Below are 14,036 nucleotides of genomic sequence, written 5' to 3' on the forward strand. Positions count from 1 at the left end.
CTTGCGATGTTGCGCCTCTGGGTTTAGAAAATCTGTGGTGTCGCCTTGTTAAAGTCCAAAAGTAGAAGTTGCGTCACAGGCTCTCTTTTCCCCTGAAAACCGGAACATCCAGTTGTTTGGCAGAGGCTAGGATACCAATGACCAATAAGTCATGTGGTTTTGAATTATGTAGGCCAAACATAATGGTTTATTTCAAAAGAACCAATGAAGGAAAAATCATTCCAAGTCAGCTATAAGAAGAAACACTTTATTCACAGATGAAACTCAACACGAGCTGCCATATCATACATTTATACACAGGGTCAGAAAAACCTTTACAAAACCAAAGACATTAGAAAATATGGGTTTTGATATGAAATATGACATACATCAACTTTCTTGAAAAAATGTTTTAGTTTGCTAATAGTCATGAAACTAACCCAGCATGATCGAGAGCCAAAGATATTATCAAAAATCAAAATGGTAAAAATGGAATAGAAATCATTCTTACAAATTAATAAAAAATCTCATGCAGCATCTTCAGAAAGGGCCTGAGGGTATATCTTTGTAAGAGGAAAGAAAACAAATGAATATTTTAGTTACATAAATCAAACACATCAAAATACAACCAAATCCAGTTTCTTACTCTAGATAACCAAAACCAGTTCATCTTCTTTGTCCACACCATTTTCAGAGAAGTGATTAAAACACAAACATTCTGGCAGCTACATACAGCTAGTTGATTGATTGTATTTGCCAAACAACGTCTAAATCTGATGGCGGCAATTTCTTCACTGCATGTAAACAAGGGAAACTGTGGTTTCTCATGGCCTTTATTTAGGACACTGTCCTCTTGGAGCCTATCCTAGTCTTTGATTGAGACATCTGGTTAAATTAGTAAAGAAAGTAGAAGGTTGGAGAGAAGTGCTATCTGTGTAATATGTGTAGCTTTGAAGCATAACTCAGAGAGGGTTCTGAGTCATTGCAAACTGTCTGTGCTGTTGATCTTAGTGCTTTGTGGAGGTTTATCTTATAGTGGAAGTGAGAATGTTGGAATGCATAGAACCAAGGCTTGGCACCACTTAAAAGAGCACACCACAAAATAGCCATAGAATGACCCTTGCTTGTGGCATCTCATCTATGCCCTTATGTTTGTGTCAGTAGAACCCAGTAGAGGCCCATCTAGGGATAAAATAGGCGCACTGACGAGCACCTCTGTGCCTTGGGAATAATACTCAGCATGCTTCCCCATCGGTCTGGGGGTACAGGGAGGGTGACAGAGGTCTGTCAGGTTGACTCTGGACACCCCTAGCACAGAGCACTGGGGAGAGCCAACTGTCACACCCACGAATCATGGCGTACACACAGCCTGTTGGGAGCAGGTCCTGTATGTAGACCCCTCTGATTGATGTGTTCTGCCGTTGCCACATCTCCAATTAAATAAACAAGGGCAAACACATCTCCGCCCCACATACCACATACTTTCCTCTCCCCTTCTTCTACACCTCCACCATCCCCCTTCTCAGCACCTCCACTGGGGCCCCTTGTGATCAAGGCAACTGGAGGGAAGAAACATTTACTCAACCCTGCTAGCTTTCAGCTGGCAGTGGCTGAGTGATAACAGTAAATTGAGTCCTTGACAAGATAACACATACCTGTTTTAAAAGGTAGACTACTGAACCAGAAAGATAACATAAGGCGCAAGAGGCTGGATGAACATGGGCAAAATGCTGACTGAGGTTGGTTTGAAACATGAGAAAAGGCCAAGTTTGGGAACGCAATAACATTAGCTTATTGCTCTTCTTTTTTTTCTTCTTTTTTTACCTAGAAATTATATTTTACACACAGCATAATCATATAAATACACTATACAATGCATATAAAATAATTATTTCTTAAAAGGAATATGTTCAGGGTTTGCTTAGGTATGCTGGTTATGATACTAGCACCATACAAAAAATAATGACTCAAAATAAGTCGAGTGAAAAAGGCACTTCCGGGTCTCGTTGAATGACTCTTGGGTAAGTGATGGCCTCTCTCCCGTCATGCTGGAAAACAGAAACTGTTGTGCCTGTGCACACACTTAACTCCCATTCCAACATGAACATGTCCAGAACGAGGCACTGCAGATAAGTCGGTTCAGATCTCCTGTCTCCATGCAAAGACACCCAACCCGTTTGTCTCATCTTTTGTCTTTTTTGTTTTTCTTGTCACTTCATTCCAGCAATAACTATGAACTGGCTGCTACATTTCATAATTCTTCCTTTCTCACTTCCTTGATTCTCCATCTCTTCTTTTGCTCATTGTCAGACTTCCACTTCTCGCAGTCCCTCTTGAGTGTTGGGCGGTGATGCCACACTGATGTCGAAGCAGGTCACCATCATGACACGTGACTTGCATAGGTTGACACAGAACTCCAGCTCCTCTGTGACCTGACCCAGGGCCTGCAGGTACTCCTGGGACTCCTTGTCCAAATCCTGGTCCACCTCAACTGGAAGAGAAGAGACAGGAGAGCAGAGGAGTAAAGTCCTGGTCACACACAATCAACTGAAAACTGGAAGACAGAATCAAGTTAACTTTCAATAGGAAGATAACTTTCTATTTTTGTACAGAATATCAATAATATGCCCCAATCCTAGTGGAATAATGTAGCAGACACTCACACTCTCCTATCCACTTGCAAGGGTCCATCATCAGCAGGGTCTTGGTGTCCTCTAGCTCTTCCTTAAGTGCCTCATGTTTGACCTTCAGCTCCCTGATCTGCTGCTGCCGCCGCTCCAGAACCTTCAGCTTACTGTTGAAGTACAGCAGGCCCTGAGAGAGAGAGAGAGAGAGAGAGAGAGAGAGAGAGAGAGAGAGAGAGAGAGAGAGAGAGTGAGTGACTGAGGAACTGTTTGAAATAAAGAATAATAATAGTCATTCACTAGCATTGTTGTTGCTGCTGAAGAATTGCAGGATATACAGACACAGTCGTGTGTATTACCATTTCCTGTCACAATAGAACAAACCTAATTTGAGATATGTGCATGCAACTCGAACAATCCAATTACTTCCTGTTCTTCCCCTCTTAACCCTTACTCCAAACTATTCCCCAACTCCCATTAAAGTATAATCAAGCCTCAGCCATCCAGCAAAATCAACATACCTTCTCAACATCCTGGAATGGCTGCTAAAGATGAGAAAAGAGAAGAAAATAAAATACATATTGTAAAAAATATGCTTGTACTCTAGAGAGAGTAATGATCTCACAGTTAGAACTCAAACAAATACAACACACAAACATGCATGAATATACAGAATCCTAAACCCTGTATACTGTATGTAGACAGAAAAAGCCATGTGCACACAAATAGACATCTGAGAATACAAGCACAGAAACCAGCCATGATGCACACATTGCATGGTATTCCAAAACTGGCCTGGGAACAGTGGGGGATGTGCGAGGCAAAGCACTTCATTACCAGCCATTCAGCCAGTGATGGTTGGGAAAGACAAATTGAAGATCATCTTTTCCTAATTGAAACTAAATCAAACCACCATCCAGCTGATTTAAAATCTCTTAACAAATTCCTGTCTGGCTGCCTCTAACTTGTGGGAGCAGTTAATGACCCGTGGCAAGTGGAGCCAGCCATAAAGAGCCATCAGGCAGCCAGGGATGGGCCATGGTGATGGCTGATAGGGTGTGGGGATGTAGGGGGGGATGCACATTCATCACACATTCCTGGACTGCTCTTTCCACCACCACCACCCCATCCCCCTCTGTCAATCAGCACCAGCAGTGAGCCCCAGCGATCAGTCATATATAAAGCAATTAACACCAGACAGTAATTGCCTCCTGATCTCTTCACATTCCTGGTCACACAGACACATAAAGACTTTGGGATTCACCATTGGCCAGAATAAAGATCAAACATCTCAGATGCATATTTTCACCTTGTTCTTTAATAAGAACCTGAGAAAGAGTGAGCTAAGACCTTCCCACGATGTCATGCCTATGGGCCCGACTCCACCAGGGGGCAAAGGGAGGTTTAACACTCTCAGTTAAAACTTGTGACCCCTCAGTTTTAGTTGTATGTCCCGATATGAAAATATAAAAAATTATTGAGTGACAGGTTGATGCAAAATCTGTACATGTATTGTGTAACATGATGTCCTATGAGTGTCATCTGATGAAGATCATCAAAGGTTAGTGATTAATTTGATCTATATTTCTGCTTTTTGTGACTCCTATCTTTGGCTAGAAAATGGCTGTGTTTTTTTGACTTGGCTCTGAACTAACATAATCATATGTTGTGCTTTAGCTGTAAAGCATTTTTGAAATCAGACACGATGGGTAGATTAACAAGATGTTTATCTTTCATTTTCTGTATCAGACTTGTTAATGTGTGAAAGTTACATATCTCTAAAAAATAGTTTTGAATTTCGCACTCTGCCTTTTCAGCGGAATGTTGTCGAGGGGTTCCGCTAGCTGCGCTAGAAAGGTTAAATTATAAGGTTAAGTAAAAAAATTTAAAAATAACAAAAAAAATAAGATTTGGTGGAAGCTGAGTTTGTCACTCGCCAGTTTTTGCAGACTGAAATTGCCCGCTCTGGCTCCAATGAGGACGATATGGACCCCACTTGATATCCTGCAACGATTCTCTGGGCCTCTCTCCGCTATGTCAACCGTGCTTACTGGACTGACACATGGATTGACTTTCGGGGCATCCGCAGCTACATGCGAGAATTCATTTCCACTGAGCATAAACATGTTCAGTCAGCACAGGAGAAGCATGCTACACCTGAGGAAAGCTCAACTAATCCAACTGTCATTTGAGGGGGATCATACATGAAGATTTCGGGGAGAATGGAGTGATCGATTACTCAGGAAGTAAAGAGAATCAGCTGCAAACCCTTCTGAAAAGGTAAGAACAATCTAAATCTTGGTGGTATAGCCAGTGGTGTCATTTCAGCAAAAACCTAGGGTATGAAATGGCAAACTGACTTCCTTAGACACCAGCATAGGTTTTCAAAAGCCTCGCTTTAGCATGTAGGGTGCTGTCCATGGTGCTGATAGAGTGCAACAATTTGTCACTTCTTGGTCAAAAGCACTCTATGGTCTCTGTATTTTAACTTTTATGTTTATTATGGTATTGTGTGACATAACTAGACTTTAATATAATTAAAATGCAAGAACCCCAAATAATTGTGCCCCCTCACCGATTTCCACTGTCCCCTTAGTCACTTTATCCTGGCGCTGGGTCTGCATGCCTGACTTCAACGTAGCACATTCAGAATATTGCTGAGATCAATGTGACACATGCAGACTACTGCTGAGCTTGACATTGCTAAGCAGCATGTACTGTATGTAGTGATGAACTTAAACCTAATGACTAAAATAAGTGGAGTAACAGTATGGGGAGCTTGTATTACAGACAGTAAGCATGACCCTTCACTCACTTCAATCAAGTCCTCCTGTCGTCGCCTCTGGAGCCGTTCCACATCGTCGATCTCGTACACCTTGATCTCAAAGGGTTCCTTCAGTGGTCCTGACATGGGCGGGAGGTCCACCCACTGGCCAGCTGTGCCAGCCTTCTTCCCCAGTGACGAGGTGTCTGGCAGGGGGGCCGGGATGAGCCGCCTCCGCTGTAGCCCTGGAGAGACACAGACACAGACAGACAGGCACCTCAATTACTGCTGGAAATATACAATGGTAATATCTGCCAGGGCCGAGCTGTACAGCTCTATCTATTAGTAAATATGTATGAAGCTGAGACTGAGATGTAAAGAGATAGCAGGCTTTACACAGGCCTCCTGAGCGTGCTGTTGATTGCATATGTATAAGGCTTTCACCACTGTCCATTTTAAATCCCTACCAAACAATATGAATTTAAAGGATTGACTGCATAAATCTAAGAGAGCTGTAACAAGTGGAAGTTTCTGCTGCTGTTCAAATGAGTTCAAAGTCATCTAATTTCTACTGAATCAGAAAGGTGACAAAACCAACTATAAGAATCACATTTTAAAAAGTTAGATTGATGAGGTACACGATTTCCTGGGGGGTTTGGGGAAAGTGACAGTTTGTCCTTGATGTTGTTTGGATATTCTGTGCTATACTTCTCTGGCATACTGCTTCATTCAGTAGATCTGTATAAATGTATTTCTTATTTCAGATGGGAACACCACTCAGTCTGCTTTCAGCATGACACATCTAGTTAAAGTCAACATCAGTGAACCTTGACCCTTAACAACCCTTAACAAGAGATTGTCTAAGCTGATCTGCACAGCAATCAGGGTATTTATAGACATGCTGTAAACAGTTAGGGCTTATGACCTCCATGAACAACCTTCTCCATTATTTAACAAGTGGACTGTTTGACACCACACAGTTGCTTGTAAATAACAACAAAGACGGGGCTTAAACAAGACAACTTGTAAAAGGACCTGAGTAATGCTTAGGATTTTATGGAACTTTCACATTTTTTAATGCCTCAATTAATTCCCAGACTAAACCTACAGTATGTTGTTGTTCAGGATATTATCAGATAGATCATGCATAATGATGTATACAGATTCAGAGCTATTACCATTGCGTTTCTTGGGGGATTTGGATGTCCTGGGGCGGCCTGAGGAGGACATTCCACTCTCACTCATTGAGTCGTGTGCAGAGGAGGCGCTACCTGTGGCCTCGCTGTCCCGGATCATGCTCTCATAACCACTACTGCCCCCGCTGTGGTAGAAGAGGGCTGTGCGGCCCATAGCTGGGGGCAGCTCTCCACTCAGAACACTACTATTGTCACTGCCATGGCCACTGCTGTAGCGCTGCGGCCTTCTGGGGGCTGTGATCTTACTGTAGGGGGAGGGCAGCATGGCCACGGGGGACTTGTCATCACTCAGGTTCACCCCACTGTCATTACCACTGTCAGAGTCCCCTGAGCCCCTCAGGTGTTTGCCTGATGTGCTGCCTGACGCCAGCTCACTGACCCGGCTGTTGGCTGCCCGCATAGCATGCTTGGTGCCCATGATGGTCCCCCGGCCAGGCTTGCTGCTGACGGCTGCCGTGGCTCGCGGGGTGGAGGTCTTGCCAGTCGGGGGAAGGTTGGCATTGGGGTTCCTGGTTGCTGGAGCTGCCAGGGACTTTGTGGAGGAGCTCAGGCCCTTAGAGTTGCTCGCTGACAACGAACGGTCCTTACTTCCATTGACCGCTCCTAACGCTCGGGGGTTAACACTACCTTTGACCTGCCCAGGTTTACCTAGAGCACCTGTAGCACAACAGGGGGAAGTTGGGGATGTAGCAATGGGAGAGCTGGTTGAGTTTGCTACACCGAATCTGGGAATGGATCTGCTGGACTTGCTGCAGCCCAGGTTGGCTCCACTGTTTTCTCGACTGAGAGTGGGCTTGGAGCCCACCATGGACATGCTGTCACTCCTTTCCAGAGACATCTGACTGCCATAATGCTGCCGACTAGCATCTCCTCTGGCCCTCAGACTGGATGTGGCTTTGGCCGGGGTGTAGTCACCCCTGAGGCTGGAGGTTTTGAGGCTGTTGGAGTTTAATCTGCAGCGGATCTCTAGCTCATCCTCTGACACCGCCCCTCTGGTAAGTTTGGGCCTCCCTGCTTCACCGTACGCAGACTTTAAGGCACTTTGGGGCAGCAGAGGCCTGTTCTTCTGATCCAGACTGGACTTGCGCACTGGAGGTGGAGGAGGTGAGGTACCACCAGGTTTGGGAAGCATGCTGGCTTGCTGCCCATCTGCCTTTCCATTCTTCCCCAGAGAAGAGAACTTGAGAATGTTGGTTGTAGTGGTGATGTTCTGGGTTGTGGCCTTGGTCTCTGGGGAGACGTGGATGACAGGCACAGTGCCCAGGGTGGTGGCCCCTCGTCTGAGTTGAGGCATCTTGCTGGGGGGCTCCGCTTTCTTACTGGTGGACTTCTCACAGCCGTCCACCACCCTCTGGGCTGAGGTTGAACCCTGCACCTTGGGTGGGCAAAATACACCATTGCTGTTGACAACACCAGCTTTGCGGCAGGGAATGCCACTTACTGGGGTTCTGGGGAGCTTGCTGGTGGCGCTGGAGTCTGGGAGCTGAGGTTCAGAGTGGTTGACAATGCGCTGCCAGGGGTCCTCCTGCTTGACTTCCTGTCTCTGTGGTTCACAACTGCTGCTACTACTATAGGTTATTAATGAGGTAGGTTTCACTTTCCTGGGAAGACTGGACTGGACTATGTAAGGGCCCTGGGAGGTTTGGGAGGAGGAGCTGAGAGAGTTAACTTTAGCTGTTTTGGATGGGAATCTGAGGGATCCTTTGGTTGACTCGGGAGACATAGGGCACTTTGTCAGGGACAGTTTGCTAGATGCTGTGCTGTCACTGTCCAGATCAGAAAAGCTAAAGCCACTGTCGTTCAGGGAGTTCTTGGCATCCCTTCGGGATGATTCACAGTGGAACATACCCAGGGAATCCAGGTAGAAGGTGCCGTCTGGGCCGATGTGCTTCGTCTGTGGGAGGAAAACGTCTGCAGAGTGTACCCTTTTACTCTCCAGAGTACAGACGCTGACCTCGCTGAGCCAGGAGCTGATGGACGAGCCCCTGCTGCCCACACACACAAATGAGTCATCCTGTAAGGGGGTGAGCACCTCAATGTTGACCTCTGCACCCCCCACAGCAGATGTGTAGGCGTCAAACTCGTCGTTGATGCTGCTGATGATGCTGACTGGCCGGGAGCCGGAGGCAAGGGCCTGCAGGGAGCAGTCGCTGTTGAAGCTGATGATGCTAGAGGGCCGCCCGCTGTCTATGATGCTGCCGATGGAAAGCTCCTCCACCACAGTGAACACCAGCTCATCCTCTCCGTTCAACTCCACAGGCTGCTGCAGGGTGACCGTAGCCCGGAGGATGTCCCTGTCTAGGCACCTCTCTCTCAGGGTGGAGCGTAGCTGGCACACCTCTACAGTACCCCTGGTCTGGGTCCTATCTAGGAAAGGGTCCCCAGACTCCCCCTGCTTGCCAACCTGATGGCTCATTCCCACGGGGGGCATTCTCGTGGGGGACCTCTCCTCTGTCTCTCCGTTGCCCCTGCGTGAGTCTCTCTGCTGTGGGGGAGGGGGAGCAGGTTTGGGTAAGGGCTTCTTGTTGAAGTAAACCTTCTCCCGTACTACTGGCTCAGAGGCTGGCACCATGGCCATACCCTGTTTGATTGGGCTTGCTCTGCTCTCTGATGTCATTACCTTCTCACCATCAGCACTTGTTCTACATATGCTCTGTGAAACCCCTCTGGAATGTTCCAGTTTAGACTTAGAAGGGCTGATATGGGGACTACTGGATGGAGGAGTGGCTACAGATTTAGGAGCAAGTTTAGGTGATATGTTCTCCTGGGAGGAGGAGGCTTTAGTTACAGTCTTTGGGGAAACAGAGCCAGGGCATTCCTTTGCTTTGCTGTCCACCTTGGGGCTGGCCTGACTTCCCCTGCCCTCTCCAACAAACGCTGTAGGCTCCTCGCTGCCGTCGATACACTCCAGGCGCTCCTGCAGCTCAGCAAACGTGTTGCACTTGAAGAAGTGATCCCTGTCCATGGGACCCTCCCTCCCAGATCGCTTCCTGTTCAGGGAGGGGATGATGGGAACGAAGGTGGGGGGGCCCTCATTGTCACTTAGCTCCCGGTCTGAGATGGCGGCGCCCCCCGGCCCCACATAGATGACGGTGTCACAGGACTGTTCGCTGCTGGAGGAGTAGTCTGGGTCGCTGAGCAGGGAGGGCAGGTCAGGGTCCAGGGCCACCGTCCGGGGGTGGAATGGTCTGAGGTGAGGTGGCCGACGGATCCTCCCCTCCTCACAGGAGCTCTCCCCTCCAGAGGAACTGGATGCATACTGCAACACAGAAACATACAGAGACTTACAAAACAGTGTATATAGGAAATGTGCTTAGCACATGAATGTGCTACATACTTAGACTTTCTGCATAATTCACATGTTCAAGACATAACATTATTACTTTAGGACTTATTGAAAAAGTCTATATAATTTTCTCCACCATTTTCCCATTTCCTGCTGTAGATTTACAGTTAATTCAATCGCATAATGAATTCCCGGTGGAATACATCGTAAGGCAAATATAAATTACTTTAAAATTGCCAGTCAATACATTTAAAGGTTACATGTGAACATCAATAGACACACTGAAATTAATGTCAATAATATTAATCAGTGTCCGTAGAATGCATTATAATTACACCGAAGACAGATGCAAAATAAATACATGCTGTCATTACACCTAATTATCTGGAGTATATATTTCCCGAATCCGAGGGCATGCATTACACACATCCTTAGGCATTAGCGTTGGGATCAATTCTAATTGAAGGCAGTCAATTCAGGAAGTGATTTGAATTTAAAATCCCAAATTCTTCTTTTGACATAAAAAGCTTCTGCTTTTCAGTTAATTGAGAAGTCAGTAAAAATGTATGCTGATTTTTTTCAATCATTGAATTGGAATTTCAGTTTACTTCCTGAATTGACTGCCTTAAATTGAAATTGAGCCCAACCCTGTTATGCAGCCCTATTGATGACATGATTATGTGTTGAGCAGGCAAGAAAAACTAACTCCGAATTATGGAATTAATAACCTTGCATTAAGAGAGGCCCTGATTAATTTCATACCATGGCCTCCAATTTACAGTAAAGTGGGAATAGCTTTATCAAGATCTCAGTTACGAATAGGCTACTACATGAAATGGTGAACAGTGCAACTTCTGCTAATAAAGTCACTGTAATACACTCTAGAGATCACTAAATACTCAAATCTATGGCTTTCCCTCATCGAAACAGTTCCATGTACATCGAAATATGCTACTTTTCAAATGGAGCATACCCATGTCTCTTAATCAATGTAAACAATGTATGATACTGAAAGCTCTGCAAGTCCAGACACAAACCTTGGACTTCTTCTTCCTCATGCGGTGGATGCGTGAGGCCAGCTGGATGGTGGTGAGGGAGTCAGTGTAGTTGGCAGGGGAGTCCGAGATGTGGGCGATCATTGTAGTTCTGCAGTTAATGTTCCCCAGCGACTCTCTCAGCAGCATCGTCAGTTTGCTGTCCCTAGAGATGATACGTTCACACACAATCATCATCATCACTGCTCAGGAAACGGCAGGATGTATCAGTGCCTTATATCAGTGTTGGTTTACATTCAACCACGGTTCTCTGCGCCTTATATTAGTCTGGGTTGCCAGAGATTTTTTAAACATCACATTTGGAACAACTGGTTATTTGACTGTTATCTCGGGTTCTAAGCTGAACGCTCCTTTCACAGTATATTTCCTCCCGTTTTAGCTCACTTTCCCCATTTCACACTTTGTCAGCACTGCATTCCCCAAATGAAATGTTCTCGCTCTTCACCTCATTTCTGATTCCATAGTGTAGCAAACCACATAGCTAAGACTGAGATATTTCTTTAAGTATATAGCACGCTAGATAAACACAGCCTTGATAGTCAAGTTAAATATACTTGCAAAAACTTGTCTCGAACATTTTCATTACATGACTCGACTACTTTGCATATTACATATTCAAGGTACAGATAGAAAGTTCAGTACTAGTTCCCCTACCTGTAAGGTACGTGCTTGGCTCCATTGGCTAAAGCCATGATAACGTTTCCCAGTGCAGTGAGAGACAGACACAGGCCTCCCCCTCCGTCTCGGCTCTTACTGAGGACCTTCTCACAGCTCCCCAAGTCTATGAGGTGCAGCCTGCTCCGTCCACCCGACACTGTAGATGACACAGGAGGAAGAGCCAGGTGAGGTTATATCTCAGCACAGACACAGTCAGACACTCCCTCTGAGGGTTTCCCACATGCTGCTGCTGCACCTTACAGGCAGGAGTGGCACAGTCCAGACCAGACCAGACATGGCAGTCTGATTTATTCATGAGTAAGCCTCTCGGTCTGAAGTGATTCAAAACTGGGCTGAGATTGTCTCAGTTTAACAGACAGGTAATAACGTTCCAGACACATAAAAGTATCTTGTTGTCACATACATACAAAACAAAGGAGGACAATCACTGTATTTGGTACCTAAATAGTCATTGGAGAGGATGACTAGTTTGGTGGGCTCTGCTATGAAAGTAAAAGTATACATTGATTCAGTTTAGACAGAAGGGGAGCAGAATTTCTCAAAATCTTTTTCAGCAGAGGGTCAGCACATTGTAATTTAGGTCACTTATATTTTATTTCAGATGAAAATTTAATTAAATCAAATATAGCAAGTGTAGACTTAACTGTGAAATGCTTGCTTACGAGACTTTACACAAGAATGAAGCTATATACAGGGAGTACCAGTACCAGATAAATGTGCAGGGGTATGAGGTATTTGAGGTAGATATGTACATGAAGGCAAAGTGACTGGGCATCCGGATAGATAATAATAATAATAATAATAAGAGTAAAATAAAGAACAGAGTAGCAACAGCATATGAGGAGTGTAACTGTGTGTGTGTGTGTGTGTGTGTGTGTGTGTGTGTGTGTGTGTGTGTGTGTGTGTGTGTGTGTGTGTGTGTGTGTGTGTGTGTGTGTGTGTGTGTGTGTGTGTGTGTGTGTGTGTGTGTGTGTGTGTGTGTGTGTGTGTGTGTGTGTGTGTGTCTCTCTCTCTTTTGGTATGAGGTGGCAGGTAGCCTAATGGTTAGAATGTTGGACTGGTAGCTGAAAGGTTGCAAGATCGAATCCCCAAGCTGATGTTGTAAAAATCTGTTGTTCTGCCTCTGAACAGGCAGTTAACCCAGTGTTCTTAGGCTGTCATTGAAAATAAGAATTTGTTCTTAACTGTCTTGCCTATTTAAATAAAGGTTAAAAAAAATGTGTGTATGTAGTTTCTGTGTCAGTGTAGTGTGAGTGTGTGCAAGATATTTAGCTGTCTTGTGGGTAGTGCTGTTTCGGAGCTTGTTGGTCCAGTACTGTTTGGCAGACTGAACAGTCTTTGGCTTGGGTGGCTGGAGGCTTTGGCCATTTTTCGGGCCTTCCTCTGACCTGATATAGAGGTCTTGGATGGCAGGGAGCTCGGCCCCAATGATGTACTGGGCTGTCCGCATCACCCTGTGTAGCGCTTTGCGATCGAGGGCGGTGCAGTTGCCATACCAAGCAGTGGTGCAGCCAGTCAAGATGCTCTCAATGTTGCAGCTGTCAAACTTTTTGAGGATCCGGAGTCCCATGACAAATCTTTTCAGCCTCCCGAGGGACTAGGCGGCAGCGGCGAACCATTAAACTCTTGTCAGCAGGACTTAGAAACTGTGTGCTTCAAATCCACGCTCTTGTTCCGCTAAGCGTAACCCATGAATGCAAGCAAGTCTATTTTTTTTCACCCATCCATAAACACTCCAAATGAGAGGCTGGAGGATTGTTATCCATTCAGATTTATTGCGGCTTTATCTACCATCTAGCCCAGTGCAGTACAGTCTCCTATGGCTATGATGGTAATCTCTGACAGCACAGGTATCTATAGTACTACTCTTCTCAGCAGCAGAACTGATGGGGGGAATTACATCTGCTAAGTAACACTATCATTAAGGCGGGAGGGGCTCTGGTCCACACAGAGGGAAGTCCTCATCATTCAATTCTTGGTAATTTATTTTACTCGATTAAGTCCATAATCAGCCAGCGAAAACAAATGTTCTGTTCATGTGTAGCAATATGGTTCAGTGCATTCATCTCTGGAGGATGAATCGAAAAGGCCAGAGCATTTGTTGAATCGAATGATAAATAGTATAGTAGAATGATGAATGAAAATACGACACCATCACTATCAAAAACACACAGAGTGACTCTGGAGATCAGAGAGCGCCTCAAATCATGTAGTAATGATAGATATGCTTAGTGTAGAATGATAGTAGTGGTAGCAAAAGGGATACCTAGTCAGTTGAGCAACTGAATGCATTCAATTGAAATGTGTCTTCCGCATTTAACCCAAACCCTCTGAATCATAGAGATGCATGAAGCTGCCTTAATTGACATCATCGGTGCCCAGGGTTGTTGTTGGGGGTTAACTGTCTTGCTCAAGAACAGAGCGGCAGATTTTTCCATCTTGCCGGCTTGGGGA

At 45.4% G+C, this 14,036-nt stretch overlaps 1 protein-coding gene across 1 annotated transcript in view; it reads right to left on the reverse strand.

Annotated features, from left to right (window-relative positions):
- Positions 1-231: 231 nt before the first annotated feature.
- LOC135508178 (kinesin-like protein KIF26A) overlaps positions 232-14,036 on the reverse strand; it is a 139,475-nt gene continuing 125,670 nt past the window's right edge. Inside the window, exons 10-16 of the mRNA XM_064928199.1 lie at positions 11,559-11,718; positions 10,887-11,049; positions 6,546-9,822; positions 5,419-5,612; positions 3,125-3,148; positions 2,643-2,793; positions 232-2,470 (exon numbers count right to left, since the gene is read on the reverse strand). Coding sequence (XP_064784271.1) covers positions 2,286-2,470; positions 2,643-2,793; positions 3,125-3,148; positions 5,419-5,612; positions 6,546-9,822; positions 10,887-11,049; positions 11,559-11,718 — 4,154 coding nt within the window. The 3' untranslated portion in view covers positions 232-2,285. The remainder of the gene's footprint in view (positions 2,471-2,642; positions 2,794-3,124; positions 3,149-5,418; positions 5,613-6,545; positions 9,823-10,886; positions 11,050-11,558; positions 11,719-14,036) is intronic.

This window comes from Oncorhynchus masou, chromosome 21, assembly GCF_036934945.1.
Source record: "Oncorhynchus masou masou isolate Uvic2021 chromosome 21, UVic_Omas_1.1, whole genome shotgun sequence".
NCBI lineage: Eukaryota > Metazoa > Chordata > Actinopteri > Salmoniformes > Salmonidae > Oncorhynchus > Oncorhynchus masou.